Source organism: Medicago sativa, chromosome 4 (assembly GCF_051527215.1).
Source record: "Medicago sativa cultivar Bolivia chromosome 4, Bolivia_mono, whole genome shotgun sequence".
NCBI classification, from domain to species: domain Eukaryota; kingdom Viridiplantae; phylum Streptophyta; class Magnoliopsida; order Fabales; family Fabaceae; genus Medicago; species Medicago sativa.
Window position 1 is genome coordinate 74,203,171 of NC_140752.1, and position 25,832 is coordinate 74,229,002.

General features: G+C 34.9%; 6 protein-coding genes and 1 pseudogene across 9 annotated transcripts in view; 3 read left to right on the forward strand and 4 right to left on the reverse strand.

Annotated features, from left to right (window-relative positions):
* Positions 1-11,268, reverse strand: part of LOC146931783 (polyubiquitin-like) — a 42,905-nt gene extending 31,637 nt beyond the window's left edge. The window contains exon 1 of the mRNA XM_085703358.1: positions 11,203-11,268. The gene's annotated coding sequence lies outside the window, so the exon portion shown is untranslated. The remainder of the gene's footprint in view (positions 1-11,202) is intronic.
* LOC146931786 (putative F-box/LRR-repeat protein At4g15060) lies at positions 668-5,897 on the reverse strand. The gene is made up of 2 exons (XM_085707695.1): positions 5,198-5,897; positions 668-842 (listed from the first exon to the last, which is right to left on the reverse strand). The coding sequence occupies exons 1-2, from the start codon at positions 5,804-5,806 to the stop codon at positions 747-749; spliced, it is 705 nt and encodes a 234-aa protein (XP_085563821.1). The 5' UTR covers positions 5,807-5,897; the 3' UTR covers positions 668-746.
* On the reverse strand, positions 9,130-11,268 carry LOC146931787 (polyubiquitin-like). The gene is made up of 2 exons (XM_085703357.1): positions 11,164-11,268; positions 9,130-10,701 (listed from the first exon to the last, which is right to left on the reverse strand). Exon 2 carries the CDS (start codon positions 10,699-10,701, stop codon positions 9,328-9,330), a length of 1,374 nt encoding a protein of 457 aa, XP_085559483.1. The 5' UTR covers positions 11,164-11,268; the 3' UTR covers positions 9,130-9,327.
* A 1,330-nt stretch (positions 11,269-12,598) lies between these two features.
* Positions 12,599-13,657, forward strand: LOC146931788 (cyclin-D4-2 pseudogene; annotated as a pseudogene).
* Positions 13,658-14,175: 518 nt separating this feature from the next.
* On the forward strand, positions 14,176-16,430 carry LOC146931789 (uncharacterized). The gene is made up of 6 exons (XM_085707697.1): positions 14,176-14,271; positions 14,866-14,955; positions 15,045-15,194; positions 15,243-15,596; positions 15,774-15,926; positions 16,035-16,430. The coding sequence occupies exons 1-6, from the start codon at positions 14,176-14,178 to the stop codon at positions 16,428-16,430; spliced, it is 1,239 nt and encodes a 412-aa protein (XP_085563823.1).
* Positions 16,431-19,002: 2,572 nt separating this feature from the next.
* LOC146931790 (disease resistance protein RUN1-like) lies at positions 19,003-22,951 on the forward strand. Of its 4 annotated transcripts, none has more exons than XM_085703332.1 (6): positions 19,003-19,566; positions 19,827-20,922; positions 21,025-21,360; positions 21,458-21,596; positions 21,705-22,240; positions 22,326-22,951. In XM_085703332.1, exons 1-6 carry the CDS (start codon positions 19,073-19,075, stop codon positions 22,878-22,880), a joined length of 3,156 nt encoding a protein of 1,051 aa, XP_085559458.1. In that variant the 5' UTR covers positions 19,003-19,072; the 3' UTR covers positions 22,881-22,951. The 4 variants fall into 4 exon arrangements, with proteins under 4 accessions (XP_085559458.1, XP_085559459.1, XP_085559457.1 ...); XM_085703333.1 differs by having other exon boundaries at positions 21,025-21,318; XM_085703331.1 differs by having other exon boundaries at positions 21,458-22,240.
* Positions 22,952-23,371: 420 nt separating this feature from the next.
* LOC146931791 (polyubiquitin-like) lies at positions 23,372-25,122 on the reverse strand. The gene is made up of 2 exons (XM_085703366.1): positions 24,999-25,122; positions 23,372-23,918 (listed from the first exon to the last, which is right to left on the reverse strand). Exon 2 carries the CDS (start codon positions 23,916-23,918, stop codon positions 23,451-23,453), a length of 468 nt encoding a protein of 155 aa, XP_085559492.1. The 5' UTR covers positions 24,999-25,122; the 3' UTR covers positions 23,372-23,450.
* Positions 25,123-25,832: the final 710 nt, after the last annotated feature.

A 25,832-nucleotide genomic window follows, 5' to 3' on the forward strand; every position in this document is an offset into this window, starting at 1 on the left:
TTATTAAGTTGCATTAAGTTGTTTTAGGGTTAGGCTTAGATAATTAAATAAATTAATTAATTATACACAAAAAATAAATAAATTATTTATCATATTATATAAATACATATATGCGGGTTGCGGGGTTGGGTAGTACAGTGTCCATACCTGTGCCCATACCCATTAAGATTTGCGGGTAATTACCCATACTCAATCCCGGACCCATGAAAGCAGGGTTTTACCCTACCCATAGCAGGTACTTTTTGCGGGTGCCCATAGGGTATGGGTCCAATTGCCATCCCTACTCAAGGCGAATAAATTATTTTTGTAATGATCAATTGTCGTTGTAAACGAAGTCGCGTCATTTTTTTATGCTAATCAGTCCAATAGAATGTATTGATGTAAAAGACATTTAGGTAAACTGGCTTTTCGGTGTCTTCCATTTATATGTAATTTTTTTGTATATATTGATTGATTGATATATATGCATAGTACAGCTCTTTAAAGTGTCTTGAAAATCTTTATAAAATAAGCTTAACATGACTTAACAAACGTATTATAAGCTATTTTTATAATTTCTTCAGAGAGTTAACATCAATTTCACTAAGCTCTTTCAAGGTTCACTAAACTCTTTCAAGGTAAAGCTATATCATTCAACCACAATTTGAACTTTTTAACGAAGTTAAATTAGCATTTGTATATAAAATCATAAGTTGAATGCATCCGGTAGTAAAAGGAGAAAGAAAACAAAAGAACAGTGAGAAGAATTACTGAAACTTAATAACACATTTTCCTATGTCTAAAGCTTGCAATTGGTTCTTTATATCCACCAGCTTCTCGAAATTTTGTGATAAACATGCCGACTGGATTGTGGTGAAAGTGACTCAAAATTGGAGTTTGGAGTCCAAAATTGATGTTTGCTGAAAGTACAAATCGGTGGCCGATTTGGAAAATCGGTGGCCGATTTTGGCTGCCTTTTGGGAGGCTTCCTGTTCTGGAAAAATCGGTGGCCGATTTGGAAAATCGGTGGCCGATTTTGCGTGCTGTTATTTTTCAGAAACGTATTTTTTGGGGCAGATTTGTTACAATTTTATGGGAGTTACTTTTACTATAAATATAAGCATTGTATCAGTCTAAACCTGGAGATAGAAGGGGCTGAAACAAGGGTTTAGAAAGGCAACAACAAAACTAGGGTTTGTATAGAGTTTGTCTCTTTGGAACAAACACTAGGTTTTGAGGGTTGATTCACCTTGGGAAACACTATTAGGATTGAGTCTCTTGGTTACGGGAAGAGGCTAAGTTTTGGGTAGAGTTAGGCGGGAGACTTATTCTTGTAACCCATTGAAATCTCTTTGTAACGTTACTCATCATATAGTGAAACGAATGGCTGCTCTCTCCCCCAGACTAGGTCAATTTGGACCGAACTGGGTCAACAAATTCTTTGTGTTCTCTCTTCCTTTTTTTTCTCTCGCTGTTGTTTTCTACTTTTGGCTTGTGATTATAATTGTTCCATACACTTTGATTTTGGTTGCTTAATTATCCCTTGCTCCACACATCAAGTTGTTATTGGTGTGAGTTTTTCATCGAATTCGCAACAATTGGCGCCCACCGTGGGGCAAGGGTCAAAGGATAATCAAGTACCATGGGTTCGAAGTGGGATATTAAAAAGTTTACCAGAGATAACGATTTTGGGTTATGGAAGGTAAAGATGGAAGCGGTGTTAATTCAGCAAAAGTGTGAGAAAGCTTTGAAGGGTGAAGGTTCGTTACCGGTCACCATGTCACGAGCGGAGAAGACCGAGATGGTGGACAAGGTCAGGAGTGCCATTGTCTTGTGCCTCGGGAATAAAGTTTCGAGAGAATTAGCAAAGGAAGCAACCGCGGCATCGATGTGGTCAAAGTTTGAATATTTGTATATGACAAAGTCTTTGGCTCGTCGGCAATTCCTAAAGCAACAACTTTACTTATTCAGGATGGTAAAGTTAAAGGCCGTCATGGAGCTACTTGTGGAGTTCAACAAAATCATTGGTGATTTGGAGAACATTGAGGTGCGTCTTGGGGATGCGGGTGCTCTGATGGTGTGGTGTTGTTTGGAGGATGAAGAAGGTGATGTGTCTTACCTTGGGATTGATGCCTAGTGGAGCGGTGTTCGTCTGGAGAGACGTTAAACACTCAACATCAGCCTGGAGAGGCGGTGGTAAGAATACTCATGATCAGCCTGGAGAGATGGTGGTAAGAATACTCATGATCTACCTGTTGAGGTGGAGTTGCAAGGTTGAAGACATAGTGGGATGTACGCATTTGCTAGTTGAGATAGAGTACGCTCAGCTTGAGGTGGAGTTGAACACACCGGTAATGGTACGACTATGGAGGACCTTGGGTGCTATGCTCTATGGTGAGCAAGGGATTTCTTCATAAGGTTGAAGAATGTATAGCACGACTTGCGGGATTACTCTAAAAGAAGGCCAAGGGTGATTGGATGCAAGGAGATCTTCAAGGAAGCGGGAGATGTCCTGTGTTGAAGATGTCATGGTGAATGCTTGTGGGACTACCTAAAATACCTAGCGTAGTTAGACTTCAAGGACCTTCGAGAAGGCGGAAGACATTCCGAGGGCTGAAGGGGGTTGAGGTGTATACTTGTGGATTACTCTAAAAGCCAAGGGTGATTGGGAACAAGTAGATCTTCAAGGAAGCGGGAGATGTCTCGTATTGAAGAAGTATGGTAAAGGCTTGTGGAACTACCTAAAATTCCTAGCGTAGTTGGACTGCAAGTACCTTCGAGAAGGCGGAAGACATTCCGATGGCTGAAGAGGTTAGGGTGCAAACTTGTGGAGCTACTTGGTGTAGTGGGAAGCAAGGGAAAAAGCAGCAAGGTGTTGATGTTAAATGGGCATCATCACTAATTTGGAGTCAAGGTGGAGATTGTTGTGAAAGTGACTCAAAATTGGAGTTTGGAGTCCAAAATTGATGTTTGCTGAAAGTACAAATCGGTGGCCGATTTGGAAAATCGGTGGCCGATTTTGGCTGCCTTTTGGGAGGCTTCCTGTTCTGGAAAAATCGGTGGCCGATTTTGTGTGCTGTTATTTTTCAGAAACGTATTTTTTGGGGCAGATTTGTTACAATTTTATGGGAGTTACTTTTACTATAAATATAGGCATTGTATCAGTGTAAACCTGGAGATAGAGGGGGCTGAAACAAGGGTTTAGAAAGGCAACAACAAAACTAGGGTTTGTATAGAGTTTGTCTCTTTGGAACAAACACTAGGTTTTGAGGGTTGATTCACCTTGGGAAACACTATTAGGATTGAGTCTCTTGGTTACGGGAAGAGGCTGGGTTTTGGGTAGAATTAGGCGGGAGACTTATTCTTGTAACCCGTTGAAATCTCTTTGTAACGTTACTCATCATATAGTGAAACGGAGGGCTGCTCTCTCCCCCAGACTAGGTCAATTTGGACCGAACTGGGTCAACAAATTCTTTGTGTTCTCTCTTTCTTTTTTTTCTCTCGCTGTTGTTTTCTACTTTTGGCTTGTGATTATAATTGTTCCATACACTTTGATTTTGGTTGCTTAATTATCCCTTGCTCCACACATCAAGTTGTTATTGGTGTGAGTTTTTCATCAAATTCGCAAGGTACACCAGAAAGAAAAACACACAAACTCTCAGAGACAAATCCAAATCCCAAAAGTCTCAACTATCTAAGAAGGAACCACACCAATTAACTCACCAACAAAACTGATAAATGACAGCAGCCACTTGCCAAGCAAGATTATACCAATAAAACCATTAAAATTACACCAAAATGTCAGAAAACACAATACCAGCTCCTCAAATCTACACACTTCACTTGATAAAAATAAAACAAGCATCTAAGCAAGTCTAAGCGAACACCACTTGATAAGTTGACCAGCCACTAAAATGAGGCTCGGATGAGTAAATTCTAACTTTAAGGTCCCACCACTAGAATTTTCCATCTACTAGACACAATTGCATAAGGTTGTACCTGAACTTGCATGAAAAATCACAGTAAGCAGCCACTAAAACACCAAAGCTCATAAGATACTAAGGGGACCAAGTCTAGCACAAAACTACAAGCTACCGTCACCACTACCCATCCGAAAGCTACCAAACACTTGCCAACGGACTCGGCTTCCAGCTCAGAACAACCAAGCTTTCAACACATGCAAACACACCAAGCATGATATTCTGTTTGTCTGTTTTGAATATTTTATGTTTATTCATTGCGAAATTCAACCTCTGAGTGCTACTAGCATGACTAAAATAATCTTTTAACTCTACAAAAACTAGGAATGCTCCAGGAAGGGCTGTCAAGGTGTGGGAAGAGTTGCAAATTTAGGCAGACAACCAGTTTACCCACCAGACAGTCCAAGGTGCCAAAAGAATATCTCTATAGCGCAAACATTTTTTATCGAAGGCAACTATTCCCCAGTGTTTCAAACTCACATGACACCGAAATTATGCAATTACATTCAACTAATTCATTTTCTCAAATTATTATTGGCGTTGACCTATCAATGTCAGTATTGTATCCGATGTACAACACAGTGTCAGTACTTCATAAAAGAAAATAAAAATCTGCACAAAAAACCCTGTATACAAAGGGTGTATAAATATGGATAATAGCAACTATTTGTGAAAATTGTTGTATACACATGTTATAAGGCTGAAAAACACATGTAAAAGACGAAAATGCCCCCTCGGCAATTAACTACCGAAATTTTGAGCCGGCTGCAGTTAACTCCCGAAGTTTCTTCGGTAGTTAACTGCCGACGAAAAAATGAAAAAAACAAAAACCTCGGCACTTAAGTACCGAGGATAACAGTTTTTGCATTTTTGCATGCTTTACAACAGTGCAACTAGTAAGTCATAGATCTTTCTAGCTTACTAGCTCTTTCTAGCTTACCATGTGTACTATTTTCTACTATATTACATAAATATTTTCTAGTAATGCCAAACCTTTTGTCAAATAACATAAACAACTAATAAATTTTTGCCTATATTTATCTCTAACTTTTTAAAAAAATGAAGAATTATTTTGGAGAAAGGCAGGGTAAGGAGAAGGTTCAGAAATTGGTCCTGAACATTACTAGTACATGCAACACACAAACACACAACTTTTTGGAAAAAAAATGTTAATCACTAAAAAATCCATAATTTTAATATATTTTTGTTTCAATTCTCCATTTTTTTTAAAAGTTAGCGATCTCCTGTATGTTCTTCCAATCACAACCATGCAAGACTAATTTTCGGAGGAAAATGCACTGAGAGAGAGGTCGTTGAAGTGAGTTGTTATTTGCAAAGGTAACTGATGAAATCATTAATGTCTTCAAGCTACGAAAATCCCAAGAGGGAATATGTAGAACACATTTAAGTTCTAAACATAGACTATTCAGTGACGCACTTGAGAAAGTAATCGGTAATATAAACGGATTAGACTTTAAATCCAGGGAAATATTCAGCTCTTCAACTTCGTCCAGCTTTGCATAATATAGAAAACTTTGAAATTTGGCTCGATCAACAGTAACTCCACTACCATGCATTGCAATACGGAGCCTAAGAGGAGAACAACTACTAGACCTCTTAAGTAGTATGTGAACTAGATCAAAGAGTTGATTGGTTGGCCTGTCAAAATTAAATGCAGATAAGTCGATCCACAAAGACTCCCACCTTCTTGCTAATATGGAAGTTCCTACGGCATCTTTGGCAGGGAGTAACGAAAGAATGTGATGAAGAATGTCATCAGGTAAATTGCTGATGAAATCTTTTCTGTCGCCTACATTATATATTTTTAATGTCCCTGTACCAGCCATATCAGTGCTGCCTACCCAAAAAATAACAAAAACAATATAAGGATTGCAAAGATATTTCAAATTTGAAGAAATAGACAATGCCAAAAACTAGTTGGCCGAAAGAACGTAAAATCAAAACAGAGTGTAGCATACATATAAGAGAAACAAAATAAAAAGCAAACAAAGCAAAGCTATGCATCAAGAACATTATGAACATGAACATGTTATTGCCTATATAATGAAAAGATTCAAAATAAAATGAAATCACCAGAATTGTTGTCTTTTCAAATAAACCATGACAAGTTTCAGAAAGCAAAACCAAGAAAAAAATAGGATTTTTAATCACCAAAAATAAGATATTGTTTCATCAATGCATGATTCATAATTTTACTGAATCTTGTCAACTATGACAGTTATTATTTACAAAAGACAAACTCAAATCGCACCTGCTTGTTCGATCTTGTGACAAAGATAACCAAATGTTACACACAACTCATTATTCTACTAAATGCGAGTTTATTAACACGTACCAGACCTGCTTGTTCGTCCTTGTGATGAAGCCACCAAATAATTAGACTATGATTAGACTATAAAATTAAAATAATCCAACAATTCGACAACAAATATGTGTCAATTTTAAAATAATTCAAGATTAAAATAATTAGACTATGATTCTTATGGATGAGAGATTATGTGTCAAGTTTTATTCTTTTTTTTAAATAAAGTTTTTTTTAATTCTTTTATTATTAATATAATAACTTTATATGATTACATGATTTAATATTGTATTCTTATGCCAAACTTTGCATCAATTTTTTCAGTTTATAGTCGGTGAGCAATTATTTACGGATGTGTTCAATAATGTGTTGTCGCATTAGTTAATAAATATGACAAGTTATGTGTTTAAATATGACAACTCGTGTGTTTTTATATTCATTATTTTTTTAAGGGGTATTTATATTCATTAATTGACGAGGTAACACATCTTTGAATGTATGTGCAAAGTTGACGAGGTAACACATCTTTAAATATATGTGTAAAGTAATTGTACACTAATGGAATATATTAATTAAATTACAATTTTATTTGCCATATAAAATTATTGGTTAAATATTTTTTTTTGTTACATGAGAAAAAGAAAAAACAAAAAGGATGAAAAAACCTGAAAATAAACTAAGTCCTTGAAAAAGACACATCTAAGACATCGCCTAGTAAAGCTGATGCTAAACAGTGAAGAGGTTCTTTGAAAGTAACAAGATGATCTGAACTGTTAGCTTTCATCTTAGCAAGAATGTCAGCACAAGAAAAAGGGTTTGGAGACTCTAGAGCTATTTTGTGGATGACCATAGCTATATTATTCATGTATACCACCAAGCACAAAGAAAGAGGGTTTGGGAAACCACATATCTGTGCCAAACTGCCACGGATCTCGAGCAAGAAAGGAGACAATGAAGAATAGTCTCATCTTCATTTTGGCAAAATGGGCAGGTGGAGAGACATTGACGCCTCTGTGTGCCAAAACTGATTTGGTTGAAATAGAACAGTGACAAGTTTGTCAAATAAAGAATTGTACGCTAGCTGCTACAGGTAATTTCCAAATCCAATTCCAAGATTCTTGAAAGGACTCCATTTCACGTTGAGAGAGAAGCCAATGATAACCACTACGCGATGAATACCCTCCGTTTAAACTAGGATTCCAAATCCTAGTGTCCTCTGTCGACGATATAATGCTAGGGTTTAAACTTTTGATGGCTTGCGAAACTATAAGGGGTAAAGTTGTATGCAAGTCATTTACAATAGATCTGTCATTATTCCACAAATTTTTGATCTTGAGGCATAAATATGTTGGATATGTTTTTGATCACTAAAAATATAATAACTTTTAATTTTTGTCACTCCAAAAAATTTCTTCAACTTTTAGCCCTCAAACATTTTCGTTACCACTTTTAAATCAACTCATGTGTAAACTTCATATATTTGAATGAAAATTTACATAAATGTTTTGAGTATTATCAAAATATCTCACTAAAAAACTAGATTTTTTTTAACAAATAATGAATTAAATATGAATTTTTTTTATGTATTTGGCGCTTGAAAGTTCATCTTTAATTTATGTTTTGTTATAAAATTCTATTTTTTTAGGAGAGGTTCTTATAACATTCTAAACATTTCTTAAAATTTACGTTAAAAAATATGAAGACTACACATGTGTTGACTTAAATGTATAGATCATAAGTGACGATTGAATTTTTAAAAGAATAAAAGTCAAAGAAAATAATTATGGAGAGTTAAACAAAAATATAATATATTTAGAGACAAAAAAAAACATATTTATATTATGATTTTACAAGTTATGGAGACTTAAACAAAAAGATAATATCTTAAAATTTGACACTAATGTGTTAATAATTTTTTTTTTGAAGGAAAATAATGTGTTAATAGTTAATACTACATATTTTGAGTTGATTTAAGTCGTTCCAAAACAACCTTAAAAAATCTGACATATTTTCTTTGGATGGTGTATTTAGATTATGATCATACTTTGGGTTTAACTAAGGTCGATGATAACGAAAAAAATGCTCATGTCTTTCATGAAAATAAAATTAACCATTCATCCAAACACTCTAGCTCCTCTTTTTAAAAGTCTGGTTCTACATACCATACTTGTTTATAAGTGTCTCATACCATAAACTCTCTTTTCGGGTTCTGATTCTCCAGAGTCATTTAGTCCCTAAAGCTAAATTAAAAAATCTTAGGATTTTCAATAACTAGTCCCCCCTCATCCAAATATCTACAAACTAAATCCTACCGGAGGCAATTAATACATGGGGATTTTTTCTAAAATATTGGGGAGGTAATAAATTAAGAGTTCAACAAAACTGGCTTTGATAATACTGACTACCTATTCACAGATTCCTATGCAACCACACCCTGATAACCTCTCCTCCTAACAGCTTCATTTGATTTTTCTTCAAAGGTTTAGCTTAACTTCCATATGTGTATGTTCAAACTGACCTCTCTCATTTAAACATTACACTCCCACACACCATGGAATTGCATTTTTCAAAGTTCAAACACGTAACATTCTTCTGTTACTCGTTATAACGTAAGGAAGGAAGATAAAAAAGAAGTAGCTTAAAATCTATTCTAACTTTTAAGAACCGCTTAAACATACAATACAAAATTATTCTCCTAAACTACTAGTATTATCAATATATAAAGTTGTTAATACATCTAATTAGGTTGCAGTTCGAATATGTAGGACAAATATTGTTTGATCATAATACATTACTAAAAGCACATCCACGATCATACACGATTTAATACTGCAAAATAGATAACACTTTGGAACAATAACTGATTTTATAAAAGAAAATAACATCATATATAGGAGAAAATCAAAATAACCACAAAGAAAAGCCATGAAAATTCCAATCTTTCTTAACACAGCATTAGCAGCTAAAGGGACTGGACAAAACAACCTAAACATCAATTATTAGACAAACACGGTAACACAGACAAAACATACTAAAGGGACACACTTAGTAGCCACCACGGAGGCGAAGAACAAGGTGCAGGGTAGATTCTTTCTGAATATTGTAATCTGCCAAAGTACGGCCATCCTCCAACTGCTTGCCAGCAAAAATAAGCCTTTGCTGGTCAGGTGGAATACCCTCCTTATCCTGTATTTTCGCTTTCACGTTATCAATCGTATCAGAACTCTCAACCTCCAAGGTAATAGTCTTTCCGGTAAGTGTCTTCACAAATATTTGCATCCCACCACGAAGCCTCAAAACCAAATGCAGAGTAGATTCTTTCTGGATATTATAATCAGCCAAAGTACGGCCATCTTCCAACTGCTTGCCTGCGAAAATTAGCCTCTGCTGGTCTGGAGGAATGCCCTCTTTGTCCTGAATCTTTGCCTTCACGTTGTCAATTGTATCAGAACTTTCAACCTCCAAAGTTATTGTCTTTCCAGTAAGAGTCTTCACAAAAATCTGCATACCCCCACGAAGCCTCAAAACCAAATGGAGAGTCGATTCCTTTTGAATGTTATAATCAGCGAGGGTCCTTCCATCTTCAAGCTGCTTACCAGCAAAGATAAGCCTCTGCTGATCGGGAGGGATACCCTCCTTATCTTGAATCTTAGCTTTCACATTATCAATAGTATCTGAACTCTCAACCTCCAAAGTAATAGTCTTTCCTGTCAAAGTCTTCACAAAAATCTGCATTCCACCTCTCAATCTAAGCACCAGATGAAGGGTAGATTCCTTCTGGATGTTATAATCTGCTAGGGTCCTTCCATCTTCAAGTTGCTTACCAGCAAAGATAAGCCTCTGTTGATCTGGTGGGATACCCTCCTTATCTTGAATCTTCGCTTTCACATTATCAATAGTATCGGAACTCTCAACCTCCAAAGTTATTGTCTTTCCAGTAAGAGTCTTCACAAAAATCTGCATACCCCCACGAAGCCTCAAAACCAAATGGAGAGTCGATTCCTTTTGAATGTTATAATCAGCGAGGGTCCTTCCATCTTCAAGCTGCTTACCAGCAAAGATAAGCCTCTGCTGATCGGGAGGGATACCCTCCTTATCTTGAATCTTAGCTTTCACATTATCAATAGTATCTGAACTCTCAACCTCCAAAGTAATAGTCTTTCCTGTCAAAGTCTTAACAAAAATCTGCATTCCACCTCTCAATCTAAGCACCAGATGAAGGGTAGATTCCTTCTGGATGTTATAATCAGCTAGGGTTCTTCCATCCTCAAGTTGTTTCCCTGCAAAGATAAGCCTTTGCTGATCAGGAGGGATACCCTCTTTGTCCTGGATCTTAGCTTTAACGTTGTCTATGGTATCGGAACTCTCCACCTCAAGGGTGATAGTTTTGCCAGTCAATGTTTTCACAAAGATTTGCATCTGTTCAAATCAAACAAGGCAAATCATCATAAACAGAACGCAACAAATCATATTTCAAACCCTAATTAACCTAAACAGGGACAAATTGGTGTAATAGAAAAAATGAAATTGAATTACGAATTTGGCAAAAGCATCACAAAACCTATGATAGGTCACAAATCAGAAACACGATAAAGTAAGAAATTATAACCAACCAGTACATCAAAAATTAGAACAGAACGCAAACCCTAATTGATTGAAATTGGGACAAATCGATATACAGAAAATAGAAAAATTAACAACTTATTGGAGAAAAGCTTTCTAAATATAACAAATCACGAATAAGTGAAAATTGAATTGATCCAGCACAGTGAAAATTATTCAAAAATTCAAAATAATGATCTATGAATCAAAACCACACATATTATTGAAAACTAAGCATGTTGAAAAAATATTGAGAATGAATGAGGAAGAGATAGATACCTTGAATTGAATGAATCGTAGATTTGTCGAAGAAGAGAGAAAAGAGCGTTTGGAAATTTTGCTTTGCGATTGCGAGCGAATAGGTAACGACGATGAAAACAATGGTTGTTGTATTTATATCAAGGATGTGCCGACTCAATTACGAAAATAGCCTCCTAATCTACATCTACTAGTAAATATTTGCCACGTGTAAAATCAAGGTGGTCAACTACGACAATTTTCGTACTACATATGCGATTACGTTTCTAGAAGGCTCTAGGAGATTATATATAACGGGTGGCGTTTGACATCATAAAAAAAGAATAGTGATATTTGTATAACTATATGTGACAACTTACAATTTTTGTTACCGCTCAAAAACAATTGAGAAAAAAAGAAAGAGAATAAGAATATAATGTGAGTCTAAGAAAGAAGATTGATAAAAAATTGTCTAAAAAATGATGTTCAAATATTATTTCTCTAAAAAAATGAAGAACATGAGAATCCATTTGTTTATTGTTTGATTTGTAAAACTCTTTTGTGAACAAGATAAATTTGAAGCAAGAGACAAGACAAAAACTGAAATTTGTATCCCTCGTTAAACCACAACACAAGTATTTTATGTCTCACATGCAAGTTGTCTAAAATATCAAAATAGTTTTTTTTGTCTATATTTGTCTTGAGTTGTTGTCTTGTGTTGTTTTGTCTGGTACTTACTATTTATTAGAACAAACGTACACTTGGTGTGTTGTCACATAATGATGTTGTTATGTGAGTGAATGAGCCTCTCGTTAGTTAATGAGTCATGACCCACCCCTTAAGACTTTGTTTGGATGGGGAATGAAGGACTTCGGAGTGTGAGAAATATTAGCGAAAATGGAGAAATATTTCACATTTTTTGAACGAGCCTCTCGGTAGTTAATTATTCATAACCCTTTAAAATCCCCCCTCTCATTGTTCTCTTTTCTTTCATGAATAAAGATAGGTTGGCACTTTAATGTGTACATCCCTTCGTACCACTCTGGAAAATTTCAATTAACTAGATATATGGTTTGATTTGTTTCAATAAACAGGTTTAAAATATCAAATTTTTATTGTTATTTTTTATTTATAGATAGATAATTAAATATATTAATAATCAAATTGTTTATTGGAAAAACATCATTTATGAATTGAGGGAGTAGTTTAGTAATAGATTGGTCCCATTAATTAATTAAGAAGTGTTTAACTCAGATTCCTCTGTATCGGTGTATGTATGAGTGAGGAAAAGAGGTAATTAGTGATTACTCTCCAAATTTGTTTGAACAGAAGCAACGGTCCACATTGTACAGAACAGACCCGTCTCACTGGTCTCAACCTTTGCCCTGAAAAGAGGCGTTGTTCGGTTCCTTTATAAGCAAGCGACCTTTACCGGTTTCATTGAAGTAAGGGGTATTGGGTTTTGTGCTATTTTGAAATGGAATCAAGTTTTGATTATCTTTCAAACCTTCTTTGCACTGAGGAAGATAGCAGTGTTTTCGATGATGTTGAATATGATGGTTCGATGGAGGTGTACGAGGATTCATGGCATCCTAGGAACGAACAACGCTCTGGTGGTGTTCCTAATGAGTTGCACTTGCCATTGCAGAGTGAAGAGTGTTTGGTTCTGATGTTGGAAAAAGAATGTCAACAATGGCATGGTGCTGATTACATGAATAGGTTGAAGTTTGGAGATTTGGATTTTGGTGCAAGAAATGAAGCCATTGATTGGATTCAAAAGGTTCAAGCACATTTCGGTTTTGGTCCTCTTTGTGTTTATCTATCCATTAATTACATGGATCGTTTCCTTTCGGCGTATCAATTCCCAGAGAGAAGAGATTGGTCAATGCAATTGTTGGCTGTTGCTTGCTTATCTTTGGCAGCCAAAGTAGACGAAACTGATGTTCCTCAGATTCTTGACTTGCAGATTGGTGAATCAAAGTTTGTGTTTGAAGCAAAAACCATTCAGAAAATAGAGCTTCTAGTACTAAGCACATTGAAGTGGAGAATGCAAGGAATTACTCCTTTCTCCTTCATTGAACATTTCCTTTCTAAGATTAATGATGATAAGAGTTCATTGAATTCTTTAATTTCACAATCTACTCGAATTATATCAAGCACCATTAACGGTCTTGATTTCTTGGAATTCAAACCATCAGAGATTGCAGCAGCAGTGGTAACATGTGTTGTGGGGGAAACCCTAGCAATTGATAGAAGCAAATCAATTTCTACTCTGATTCAATACATAGAAAAGGAAAGATTATTGAAGTGTGTTGAAAAGGTGCAAGAGATGTGTGTTTTCACTGCCAAGGATTCAAATGCCACTTCTGTCTCTAACGTGCCTCAAAGCCCAATGGGTGTGTTTGATACATTGTGTTTCCGCTACAAATGTGATGACACCAATATTGGTGTTGGTTCATATTCTTCTTCATATAGTAGTTGCTCAGATGCTAAGAGGAGGAAGTTAAACAAAAGATGTGGATTAGAGCTTTTGTAGTCATGTTGCATGGGAATTTTACCATATTCCATAAGGTTATGGATACTTATATATAATATAGATCATTAATTATGTAAATATATTATCATTATGTTCGAACTTACTTGGTAGTATGTTATTAATTATTAATTATATATGTAGTCAGTAGTTTTATGTAGTTAGAAAATGGTGGTGAAGAAACTACTTTTTCTTTTAATTATTAGGAAGTAGTTGTGTTTGTGTGTGTATATTATCATTGGACATGTAAACAAAAGGAAAAGTAAGAGATAATTGAGAAATGAAATTCCGGTCTTCCTCTATTGTTTGTTTTTAGGAGAGATATTCCTTCTCGAAATGGAATAATTTTATTACTGTTATTTATCAACTCTTATCAATGGGTGCTTTCATCTTTCAACATCATTTCATTTTCGAACTCTATTTCATCTTTAAAACTTCATTTCACCCACGAATTTCATTTCTCTCATACACGAATCATTTAGAGAAATTGATCGACGTATAACGAATCATACTATCAAATCATGGAGGCATTTACAAGAATGCATGTCACATTCCTAAAAGATATTGATGTTTCTGAATCATCGATTGCCGCGTCGGAACCACCTATCACTATGGAGGCAATGGAAATTGACGAACCCGATCTTTAGATGCATCTTGGTGTTGCACTGATACCCTCATCATGATTCTGATTTCGATTTCTTCAAAGTTATGATTGAGGAATCAATAATCCTATTCTATTATGATTTGAAAAAAAAAATCTATAAATTATTGAATATTCAAAATCACTTGTTTCTTTTAATTCGTAACAAACGAGCTGTCTAATAGTAGTATTCATGTTCTAGTGGTATTGTTCCTATTTTATTGAGATTTAACAATTTTTTAATTAAAAATTTAAATTCCTATTTGTAGTGCTATTGTTCTTATTTTAGCGGGAATCAATTTTATTAATTAATTTAAATAATATTATAAAACTCATTAATTGAAATTGATAATGTACATCGATACAATACAAATTCGAAGTGGTTAAAAACAAAAAGGATGAATTGTTTAAAATTATCATATGCAATACTTATTAAATATTATATCAACTTTTAATTTATTTTTTTTATGTTTTAAATTGGCGCGTGAAATTTAATTTTTAAATGCCGCGGGTAATATAAATTGAAATTACACGCGTGTGCCAATTTAAATTTTTTTTGTTATTATTTCAGATTTGTAAGGATCGTAAAGTAAAATTCATTAATCATGGGGCTAAGATTTTGGATCTTCGACGTCCACATCATAGTCAGGAATGGTTTTGGGTTCCGCTTAGGGCGAGCGGGCTACATGATTTGGTTTACACAGGCTACGCCACTATGCCTCATGCTTTGCTTATGACTTTATGCGACAGGTGGCATACCGAGACCAGCAGTTTTCACTTGCCATTAGGGAGATGACCATTACTTTGGATGATGTAGCATGTCTGTTGCATATTCCCATTGAAGGGCAAATGTTGAGCCATCCAAAGAAGGTATCTCAGGCTGATGGAGTGGAGCTGATGGTGAGACACTTAGGTGTGACATGAGTTGAGGCTGTGAAAAATTGCAAGGGTGAGTTCGGTGCTTACGTTAGTTATAAGGTGCTGAGGAGGTATTATGAGGACTACCTCGATGTTGCTACAAGATTGTCGGATCCACAGACTCCAGAGGAGATACAGGAGCTGGGGAGGGTTAGGACTACTTGTGTGAAGTCTTACCCCCTGTACTTGGTTGGATGCTTGTTGTTTGGTGATAAAAGCAACAAACACATCGAGTTGATTTATCTGACGACCATGGATGACGACTACGCGGGGATGCATAATTATTCTTGGGGAGGGATGGCATTGGCATACCTATACCATTGTCTATCTGAGGTCTCTTTGCCTGGAGGCATATCTATCGGGGGAAGCATTACACTGCTCAAGGTAATAAATTGTCACTTTTGAACCTTAACATTTTTTTTCCTGCGTAATAACTTATAAATGTGATTTGTTTGGTTTGTGCAGGGATGAGTTTTGGCGCATTTTCCTCGCTTTTTCAGTGTTGATCCAAATCCAGACTATATGCAAAACTATTCGTTTGCGGTGAAGTGGGTGATACAGAGGGGTCATGGAGAGGGGTTGACATATCGCTCATTGCTTGATAGATTGGGGTTTGATGATGTTACCTGGAGGTCGTACGAAGAGCACAGGGAGATCCAGGATTTTGAGGAGATTTTCTGGTATTCAGGCTGGGTTATGTGCGGTGTTGACAAGGTGTATCGTCACTTGCCTGAGAGAGTTAAACGGCAGTACAGATACGTGCAGAACGTCCCTAGACATCCAACGAATGTTGTTGAGCTACGAGCGACTTAGATTGTGCAGACTTTCATTGACTTTCGTACTCACACGATTAAGGATCCCGAATGGGGTCAACCGGCAGGAGAGACGAAATGGCAGATGGAGGATTGCTATATGCTATGGTACACTAGCGTGTCTCACCCTCAGATTTTGCCCCGTATTTCGGGATCACCTTTGAGGCCAGCAAATGAGGAGCAGATCATTGCACACCAGTGGGAGCAGTACGAGGCGACAGGCTTGCCTGATACCTATGAGATGATTACTGGCGTTGTTGCCTATACTGATGAGCAGTTGGGTCAGGAGGTGATGATCCTTGAGCAATGGTTTGAGGCCATGCGCCATATTAGGGAGCAGATCGCACCGATATTGACCAGGAGGCAAGCTCGGAGGCCGAGGAGGCAGCATGCCGAGCAGGAGTAGCAACAAAAGTAGTGTTATGTTGTTAATTTTAGGAGTTGTTCGTTTTAAGCTTAGTTAGTTTCATTTTCAAACTTTGATGACGTTTGTTCGTATTTGGTTGACATTTTGTATTTTAACTGATGTTGGTACATTTTTATTTCATTGTGGTAATTTGCGTTTATTTTGAATCAAATGTTGATAATTTTTATTATTGTTGTTGATGTGAAAATATTTAAATAGGTTGTGTTATGTGTTTAAAACACATAACAGGTCCAAAAAATGAAGCTTTTGCCAATGCAGAGGCCTCAGGACGCATCGGCAGTTAACTGCCGATGAAACCAGCGGCAGTTAACTGCCGAGGAAATACAAAACCGACGGCAGTTAACTATCGAGGAGTATTTGGTCATTTACTGATGTGTTTCAACCTTAGTAAGTGTGAGAACAACAATTTTTAACCCGAATCGGACGTTGGCCCAGTCCAAAAAAGGTTTCCCCTTCCTCCTCAATAGATCATGAATATATTCTTTCCTTATGGTGGGTGTACATACTGCTTTATTTTTGAACTTCGGGAATCAATGGTTCTGTTCATTTTAGCAGTCAAATTAGAATATATGCTAAGTAATAATGTATTAATGTTGTCACTTCTATCTACTCTTACTTTTAAGCTCTTCTATTTTCTATTCCGTTTTAAAAGCTTGATGCTTACTCCATGTTGAAACAAAATAAATCAAGAAAGAATCATGTTCTTAAAGTGTCAAATGATATTACTTTTTTGGTGTTCACTTGAAATATTGTAGAGCTCTCCTCTCAAGATCTCATGTTCAATTTACTCCGCAAGAAAAATATATATACTTTTTCCACAAGAAAAAATAATACTGCTTTTTCACAACTTTTAGAAAAAAGATTTTGCACTTGCTCAGAGTCAAATCATTTTTCATTTTCAATGATTTATTTTTATTTTGATTAATGTATTTACTAAGAATATGTATTTACCATTTCAATTAGTAAATGACCAGCGTATTCTTAGCATTTTAATAATTGTATAAAAAATAATTATATTACTAATGTTGTGAAAATTTAAAGATATTAAGTGAAAATTATCCTTGTAAAAAAAAGTGAAAATTATCAACATTAATGTAGTGTTTTTATTTAATAATGATTTATTTTATATGAAAAAATCTGTAAGATATTTGCACCGCGCCTGTTGGGAATTTATGTGTTTATATCTTATGAAATAAATTTTTATGTCCTAATAAGAGAAGTCAATAAGATAACATTTTGAAAATGTATGAGCACTTTTAAGACAAAATTACACTTGTGGTCCTTTAACTTAATTTCAAATAATAATTTAGTCATTTATCCCTCTTTCGTTGCACTCTTGCCCTTTTGGTCCATTTGGAATCGAAGATTTATATGCAAACATAGGTGAAAGACCATAGATTTAAAGACCAGGAGGCCTAACAAAATAAAATCGTAGATTTAAAGTTTGAAAACTCATATGCAAATAAATCAAAAGGCAAAAGTGCAATGAAAAACGGTAAAGGGTCAAAGAAATTAAATTAAGGGAACACAAATGTAATTTTGCATATTTTCAAAATACCAAAATTAATCTAGTGTTTTTATTAAATATTTGTTTATTTTATATGCAAAAACACATTTTAATATTTGCATCGCATTCGTTGCGGATTTTATTTGCTCAAATATGAACACAAATAAATTGGCTTAATTACGGTTTTGATCCCTTACTTACCTACAAAATGCCCTTAAGTATGTGTGTGTAAACATTAGTGTTTTGTGTTTTCATCTTTTGGTATGGTATCCGGGGTTCGAACCCCGAACCTTGCATATATTATAGATTGTCCCTACCAACTAATTTAAGCTCACCATTAGTGTTTTGTATAAACTATCCAACATAAGACATAGAAATTTTTCATTTCACACACTAACACACATGTGTGTGTGTTTGGTTGTGCGGTGGCGAAAATTGATTTTAATAGAATTTATTTTATAAAATTGATTTTGGTTAGAAGTGAGTTGAATATCAAGTGATTTATGTTTGGATACTTCAAAACAAAAGTGATTTTTATGAAAACCGGTGTTTGGATATTTTGCATCAGAATTGCTTTTGGATGTGTGAAGGACCAAAATGGGTTTTAACATGTGTGTGAAAATAAAAGTTATGAGTTGAAAGGCAATTATATTCAAGGGCAAAAGAGAGAAATTGATTGAATTAAAAGCCACGGTGAGAGAATTGATTTCAAGAAGCTAGGAATTTGAGCTTCATCCAAAATTGATTTTGAAAAGTAAAATGCATGCCAGCAACAAAGAAGTGCAGAAGAACCAAACACAATAAAATTGATTTTGAAGGAGTAAACTCACGTTTTAGCTGTCACACCGAGCAACCAAACATATAGTGTTCCAACGTTAACAACGATTGATTGATTTGAATTATCATGGACCGTGGACACTTAAAGGAACTTGACAAAAGTTAGTGGGAAATACCATGGTGGAAAATGACAAGAAAGACCCTGGAAAAGGCTTAACTATACGAATACTCCAACAATTATTAAAGCGGCATTGCAAATGTATAATTATCTAAGTTTTCCTTTCAGTTTCACAGTGCAAACAACATCAACCTTAGCAAGTTAGTTTTGTTTTTAACAATGGCTTGTAGTAGCATCCAAAGTGTCTCTTCACCTAGGATGAAATGGAAATATGATGTGTTTGTGAGCTTCCATGGCGAAGACACTCGCAACAATTTCACTGATCATCTTTTTGGCGCTCTACATAATAAAGGCATTGTTGCCTTCAGAGATGATAAAAACCTCAAAAAAGGGGAACATATATCATCCAAGCTTGTACAAGCCATTGAAGGATCCCATATATTGATTGTTATCTTCTCAAGAAACTATGCTTTTTCAACATGGTGCATGCGGGAATTGGCAAAAATTGTTGATTGCATTGAAGTACAAAGACACACTGTTCTACCTATTTTCTATGATGTGAGTCCATCCGAGGTGCGAAAGCAAAGCGGAGATTATGAAAAAGCGTTTCTGAAGCATGAAGAAAGATTCAAAGAAAACTTAGAGGAAGTACAAAGATGGAGGGGAGCCCTAACACAAGTAGCCAATCTCTCTGGTTGGGATATAAAGGATAAGTAAGTAGTATTTTCTGTTTGCCACAAGTTGATCAACACTTTTAAGTTTACTAACAAAACTTTACCTGTTTCATTGAACTAATAATTTTTCAAGGATTTCACGGAACTTTTCAATTAATTACAGAAGCACTTTATCGTTATATTTGATTTTTTTTTTTGTCATAATTTTTGTTCTTGAATTGTTTTAACAATTAATCTTTGTTGTTTCTGTTTGGGGTTGTCATGTGATGATTTGGAATTTCTATCCTCTGGTCTTCTAGGCCACAATATGCAGAGATTGGAAAAATTATTAAAAAGGTAATGTGCGTATTGGGAAACAAAACTTTAACTTTACCTGGCAATATAGTTGGGATGCACTCACGAGCGGAAGAATTAGAAAACCTTTTGATTTTGGACTCAGATGATGATGTTCGAGTTGTAGGGATTTGTGGCATGGGTGGAATAGGGAAGACAACTCTTGCTAATGCTTTGTGTGCTAGAATCTCCAATCAATTTGATGCTTGCTGCTTTATTGATGATGTAAGTAAAATTTATGGAGACAATGGCCCAATTGGAGTGCAAAAGCAACTTCTTTGTCAAACTCTAAATGAAGAAAATCTACATATATGGAATCATTCTATGGCATGTAATTTGATTCAAACTAGGCTATGCCAAATAAAATCCCTTGTAGTTCTTGATAATGTTGATAAAGTTGAACAACTGGATAAATTGGCCATGACACGAGAATGTCTAGGCACAGGGAGTAGAATCATTGTAATTTCTAGAGATGGCCATATCTTGAGAGAGCATGGAGTAGATGAAGTTTACGAAGTTCGACCCTTGGATCATAATAATGCCCTTCAATTGTTTTGTAGGAAAGCTTTCAAAAGTGATTATATCATGAGCGGTTACACATACTTGACAGATGATGCACTAACATATGCCAATGGCATTCCACTAGCAATTAAAGTGTTGGGCTCATTTTTGTATGGTCGAGATGTCCCTGAATGGAGAAGTGCATTAACAAGATTAAGAGAGATTCCAATGGCAGATATTATGGATGTACTCCGGATTAGTTTTGATGGACTAGAGGATAAAGAAAAAGATATTTTTCTAGATATTGCTTGTTTCTTCGATAGAGAGAATGAGACATACGTTAAGAAAGTTTTAGATTTTCGTGGATTTAATACCGAAATTGGTTTAAGAGTTCTCTTTGATAAATCATTAATAACGTTTCAGATGGGGAGGATTTCTATGCATCATTTGTTAAAAGAACTTGGCCGGAGCATCATTAGAGAAAAATCACCCAAAGAACCAAGAAAGTGGAACAGGATGTGGGACTACAAGGATGTGCACAATGTTATCTCAAAAAACATGGTAAAATAGTTTTTGAAATAAAATTATTGGTTGCCATTTTTATATTATCAATTAACAACTTTGAATTATCTAGTATTTTTAACGATATTTGCGATATTGTAGGCAACAGAAAACCTTGAAGCCATAGTTCTGCATCGTTATCCAGAAAATATGGAAGAAATACAAGCAATGGCAACATTGAGAGCTGAAGCTTTAGCACAAATGAGTTGCCTTAAATTGCTCATGTTGTGGAATTTGAATTTCTCTGGAAGTCTCAGTTTTCTTTCAAGTGAGTTGGGGTATCTCTATTGGGATAAATATCCTTTCACTTGTTTGCCATCAAATTTTGAGCCACATAAACTTGTTGAACTGATCCTACCTTATAGCAACATCAGGCAACTATGGCAAGGAACAAAGGTACTACAATCATGGTTACGAGCCTTTGCTTTTCTTTTCCAGGTTAACAAATAAAAATTGTTTTTCTCATATTCTTTACCTAGTTAAAGAAACAAAATAAAGCTTAAATATAATTATTAATCTTTCTTTTTCACTGCAGTCTCTTCACAATTTGACACATATTGATCTTTCTCACTCGAGAAATCTTATTGTGATGCCAAGTTTCTTGGAGATTCCGAATCTTGAGTACCTAAATCTTGAAGGATGTATAAAACTCGTGCAGATTGATCCATCCATTGGTATCTTAAAAAAGCTTTCTGAATTAATTTTGAAAAATTGTACAAATTTGGTTGGTATACCAAACAATGTTTTTGGTCTGAGTTCTCTCATACGTCTAAATCTCTCAGGCTGTCCAAAATTACTTAATAATCAGCTGTCAGAGGGACAAAGGCAAACAGAACATTTGGATATGCTTGATAACAAAGAAAGTACTACACAATACCAAATAACATCCTTCATCTCCAAAGTTATAAATCCACACTTTGGATTTTCGATTTTTCGAAAAAAAGAAGATTCAGTTGGTTTATCGTTGCCTTTGTTGTCTCGTTTGTCATGTTTACAATATCTTGACCTAAGTTTCTGCAATCTTATTCAAATCCCTGATGCCATTGGGTGGTTACACTGCTTAGAAACGCTAAATTTGAGCGGGAACAATTTTGTTGCACTACCTTCTAGCATAAAGGAACTTTCCAAACTTAGAGTTTTGAACTTGGAGCATTGTAAGCAGCTGGAATGTTTACCTGAACTCCCATCAAAAACTATTTTGCAGATAAAAGAAGCTTTTCTTAACTATGCTAGATTATATATTTTTAACTGCCCCAGTTTAATTGACATGGAATGCTGTTATAGAATGGCTTTTTCTTGGATGACACAGCTCCTAAAGGTGCCTACTCCTTCCTTTTTCCTTTTGTTATATATCGTTTTATGTGATTGATCTAATACATAACTGATTATTTATCTGGTACCAGATGCATGTGAAGTCCAATCTCCCAATGGGTTTGATTGAGATTGTTATTCCCGGAACTCAAATTCCAATGTGGTGCAATAAACAAAATGCGGGTAGTTCAATAGGCATGGATCCATTACCTATTATGGATGACAAGAATTGGATTGGTATTGCTTGCTGCATAACATTTGTAGCACATGATGATCCAACTAATTTAGGTAAAGAAAGCTCATCCGATATTGCGTTGGGATTTAGACGTGAAGAAGAAGGTGGTATATTTGACATTATTCCCATACATCTTGAAAAAGATCTGGTCACAGTTGACTTAGATCACTTGTTGCTAAAATTTCTCTCCAGGGAAAGCTTTATAAGTTGTATAAGTTGTTTAAAAATGGGAATCCATGATTTTGATGGTACTAAATTGGAAGCTTTAGTTGAGCAGCCCCCTGGTTTGCATATTGAGGTAAAGAATTGTGGTTACCGATGGATATTTAAGGAGGATTTGGAGCAATTGAACCTGCAACTGATGTCCGGTGGAAATTCGTCTGTTCAAAACATGTGTCTAACAAATGTTTAGCCATATTATTGATTGAGCTGATTAACGAACATTTGTATTTTAAAGATGTCAATAAGCTGATTTTTTTGCCAGTTCTCATTTTATGCTAGTGTAAATATTGAATATGGTTATCATTGATAGTCTCTGATGATCTACATTGCTAAATGCCGAGTCTTGGATATACTGAGAACTTAAATCATAACCATGAAATTTTTGGAATTTATTTATTTATAACTTAAATCTATTTTAGGTCCTAATATGATGTTTTCTAACATCCATGCAATCCTAACCAGTTCTAGTAAAACAATGGTTTTCTACCATAAAAATGGCAAAGGTACATTCTATTTTGCATTTACTCTGTCCCTCCTGTGTGGCCGATCACTTCCACACCACTTATTGCAGCACTACAATTCAATTGTAACTCCTAATGCTTTGTTTAGGAAAACGTGTGCCATTTCTAAACTAAATGTAAGAGTCAAAGCTAGCTAGCATTCATACATGAAGCAAGACTATTAGGAAAAGTTTCATTTCATATATACCAAATGTAAAACTCAGCTACATATTGATGACAGAATTTCAAAATTAATGCAATCAGAAGGCACCACCGCCGAAAACCTGCAAAACCATATGCAGAGTAGATTCCTTCTGGATGTTATAATGAGCTAGAGTATAACTATCTTTAAGCTGCTTTCCAGCAACCACAACCCTCACTTGGTCAAGTGGAATACCTACTTTCTCCTCGAGAGTGAGTTTCACATCAGCTATTGTATCTGAACTCTCTACATCCAATGTTATTGTCTTTCCTGTCAAAGTATTCACAAATATTTGCATTCCACCTCTCAACCTAAGCACCAAGTGAAGGGTGGACTCCTTCTGAATGTTGTAATCGGCAAGTGTGTGCCCGTCTTCCAATTGCTTGCCGGCGAAGATAAGCCTTTGTTGATCCGGTGGAATCCCTTCCTTGTCTTGGATCTTTGTTTTCACATTATCAATTGTATCTGAACTCTCTACCTCAAGAGTGATCGTTTTTCCTGTCAATGTCTTCACAAATATCTGCATCTGCTCACATTGAAACAAAAAAACATCATAATCAGAAGAGACAACGCTAATTATATAGAACGACTAGATAGAAAATAAAACTCCAAAAGTTGTACTACTTAGAGATAAATTGACACACTGTATCCTAATATCACAAGATATTCAACGGTAGTCGGTGTTGTCAATGAAAGATTGCGGAAAATAGTTGTTTGTGCAAATAATGTTATGCTAAGATGCATTCAAATTCTGCATTCGACGACATTTCGTATTAAATAGCCTATAGCCAAACAATAACCATTTTTTCTTTCCTTCTTTTCTAAGTTCCGCTATTTGACAACACTCACAAGTCCAAAGCCAATACATGATACAAAGGCATATATTATGATATGTTACAATTTTACAATTATAGTAAAACTAATAAATTTGCTACAACAATAAGACTTGGAGCAATTATATAAGTGGGCTGAATGTTGTATGTTAACTCAAAATCGTAAGACATTAGATATATAAGACGTCTCACACGTATATTATATGATTCTCAAAATCCAATTTTTTTTATCTAATGCAAGACTTTTAACTACATTTGACAGACAAACACAAGAATCAATAGAGGTGAACCATTCCAATTATTTTACTGTAGTTTGTTTGCACTTCCAAACGCATTATACATACCTACCCATTGAAAAAAAATAGAGCACAAATTTGGAAAAAGATTTACATATAAAAAATAACTCTTATATTCAAACACCATAAATTTTATACACTCATTTAACATCTTGTTTTCTCTCTACCTCTCATCTTATCACATCATCAATCTTTGACATCTATCATGTTACTTTATCTATCTTTTTCTCTCTCAGTTTCTAAAGGTTTTTTTTTGTGTCTATCAATCTTTTTTCTATAAGAAAACATACTACAGAATCGGTAATTACTCAACATATAAAATCGCCGAATACAAACTAACAGAACGACTGAAATTGCTCTAATCACATGAAAATTTTGAAGCATGCAAGCATGACCGACCTAAAAAACCTAATATGAATCAATATTATTAAACAAATATAAAAGAGCGATTAAAGATTAGACTGAGAATTCCATTACCTTGAAGTGAATATCAAGAAAAACGGCGAGATTAGCGAACCTCAGCAGTCCCTTTCTTAAAAAATAAAATAGCAAACGTAAGTAGTCGCTAAAACAAAGCAAACCTAAATAGCAATTGAAAGTATAGGAGGGGTAATATTTATAGTTGTTTTTTTAGTTTTTTAGTAAAGGTTTGTTTCTTTTTCTTAGGGGAAGAGTAATATTTATTTTGTTGACAAATAATATGGGACACATGTATAGTAACGGTGCGTTTGTTTAAGATTATTTTAGAAAAAAAATCCATCTATTATCTAATTATGAAATTCTATTCTATTCTCTAATTATGAAACTTAACGTCTACAAAAAATACAATCTTATCATTTCTTAATATTTTGACATGTCATCAAAGTTATATCATTTTGTGTCTTTTGCTTCAACTTCCCCCTATTCTTTCTTAAAAACAAATTAAAAAAAAAAACTCACTTGATAAAGGACACTAACTGAATCTTTTTTCAAAAGAATAAACAAACTTAATCTTATTCCTAATCAGAACAAATTTTGCTATAATTCCACTTCTAATTATCTAAAGAGTTTAAAACAGTCTATTCTTTGTCAAAAAAAAAAAACAGTCTATTCTCTATAGTTGGATAAATTACTAATGAGTCATTAAATAATGTAGTTGTACAATTCATACACGGGACTCGTAACAAGATTTTTTTTTGACAAACAAGATTTTTATCATCGAGATCTTGATTGTTTATAATATTTGTACATATTTTTTTCTACCACTTTATAATATTTAATAAAAACTATTTCAATGATTTTATCTTGAGCAAACTAATCTTTAAAAAAAAT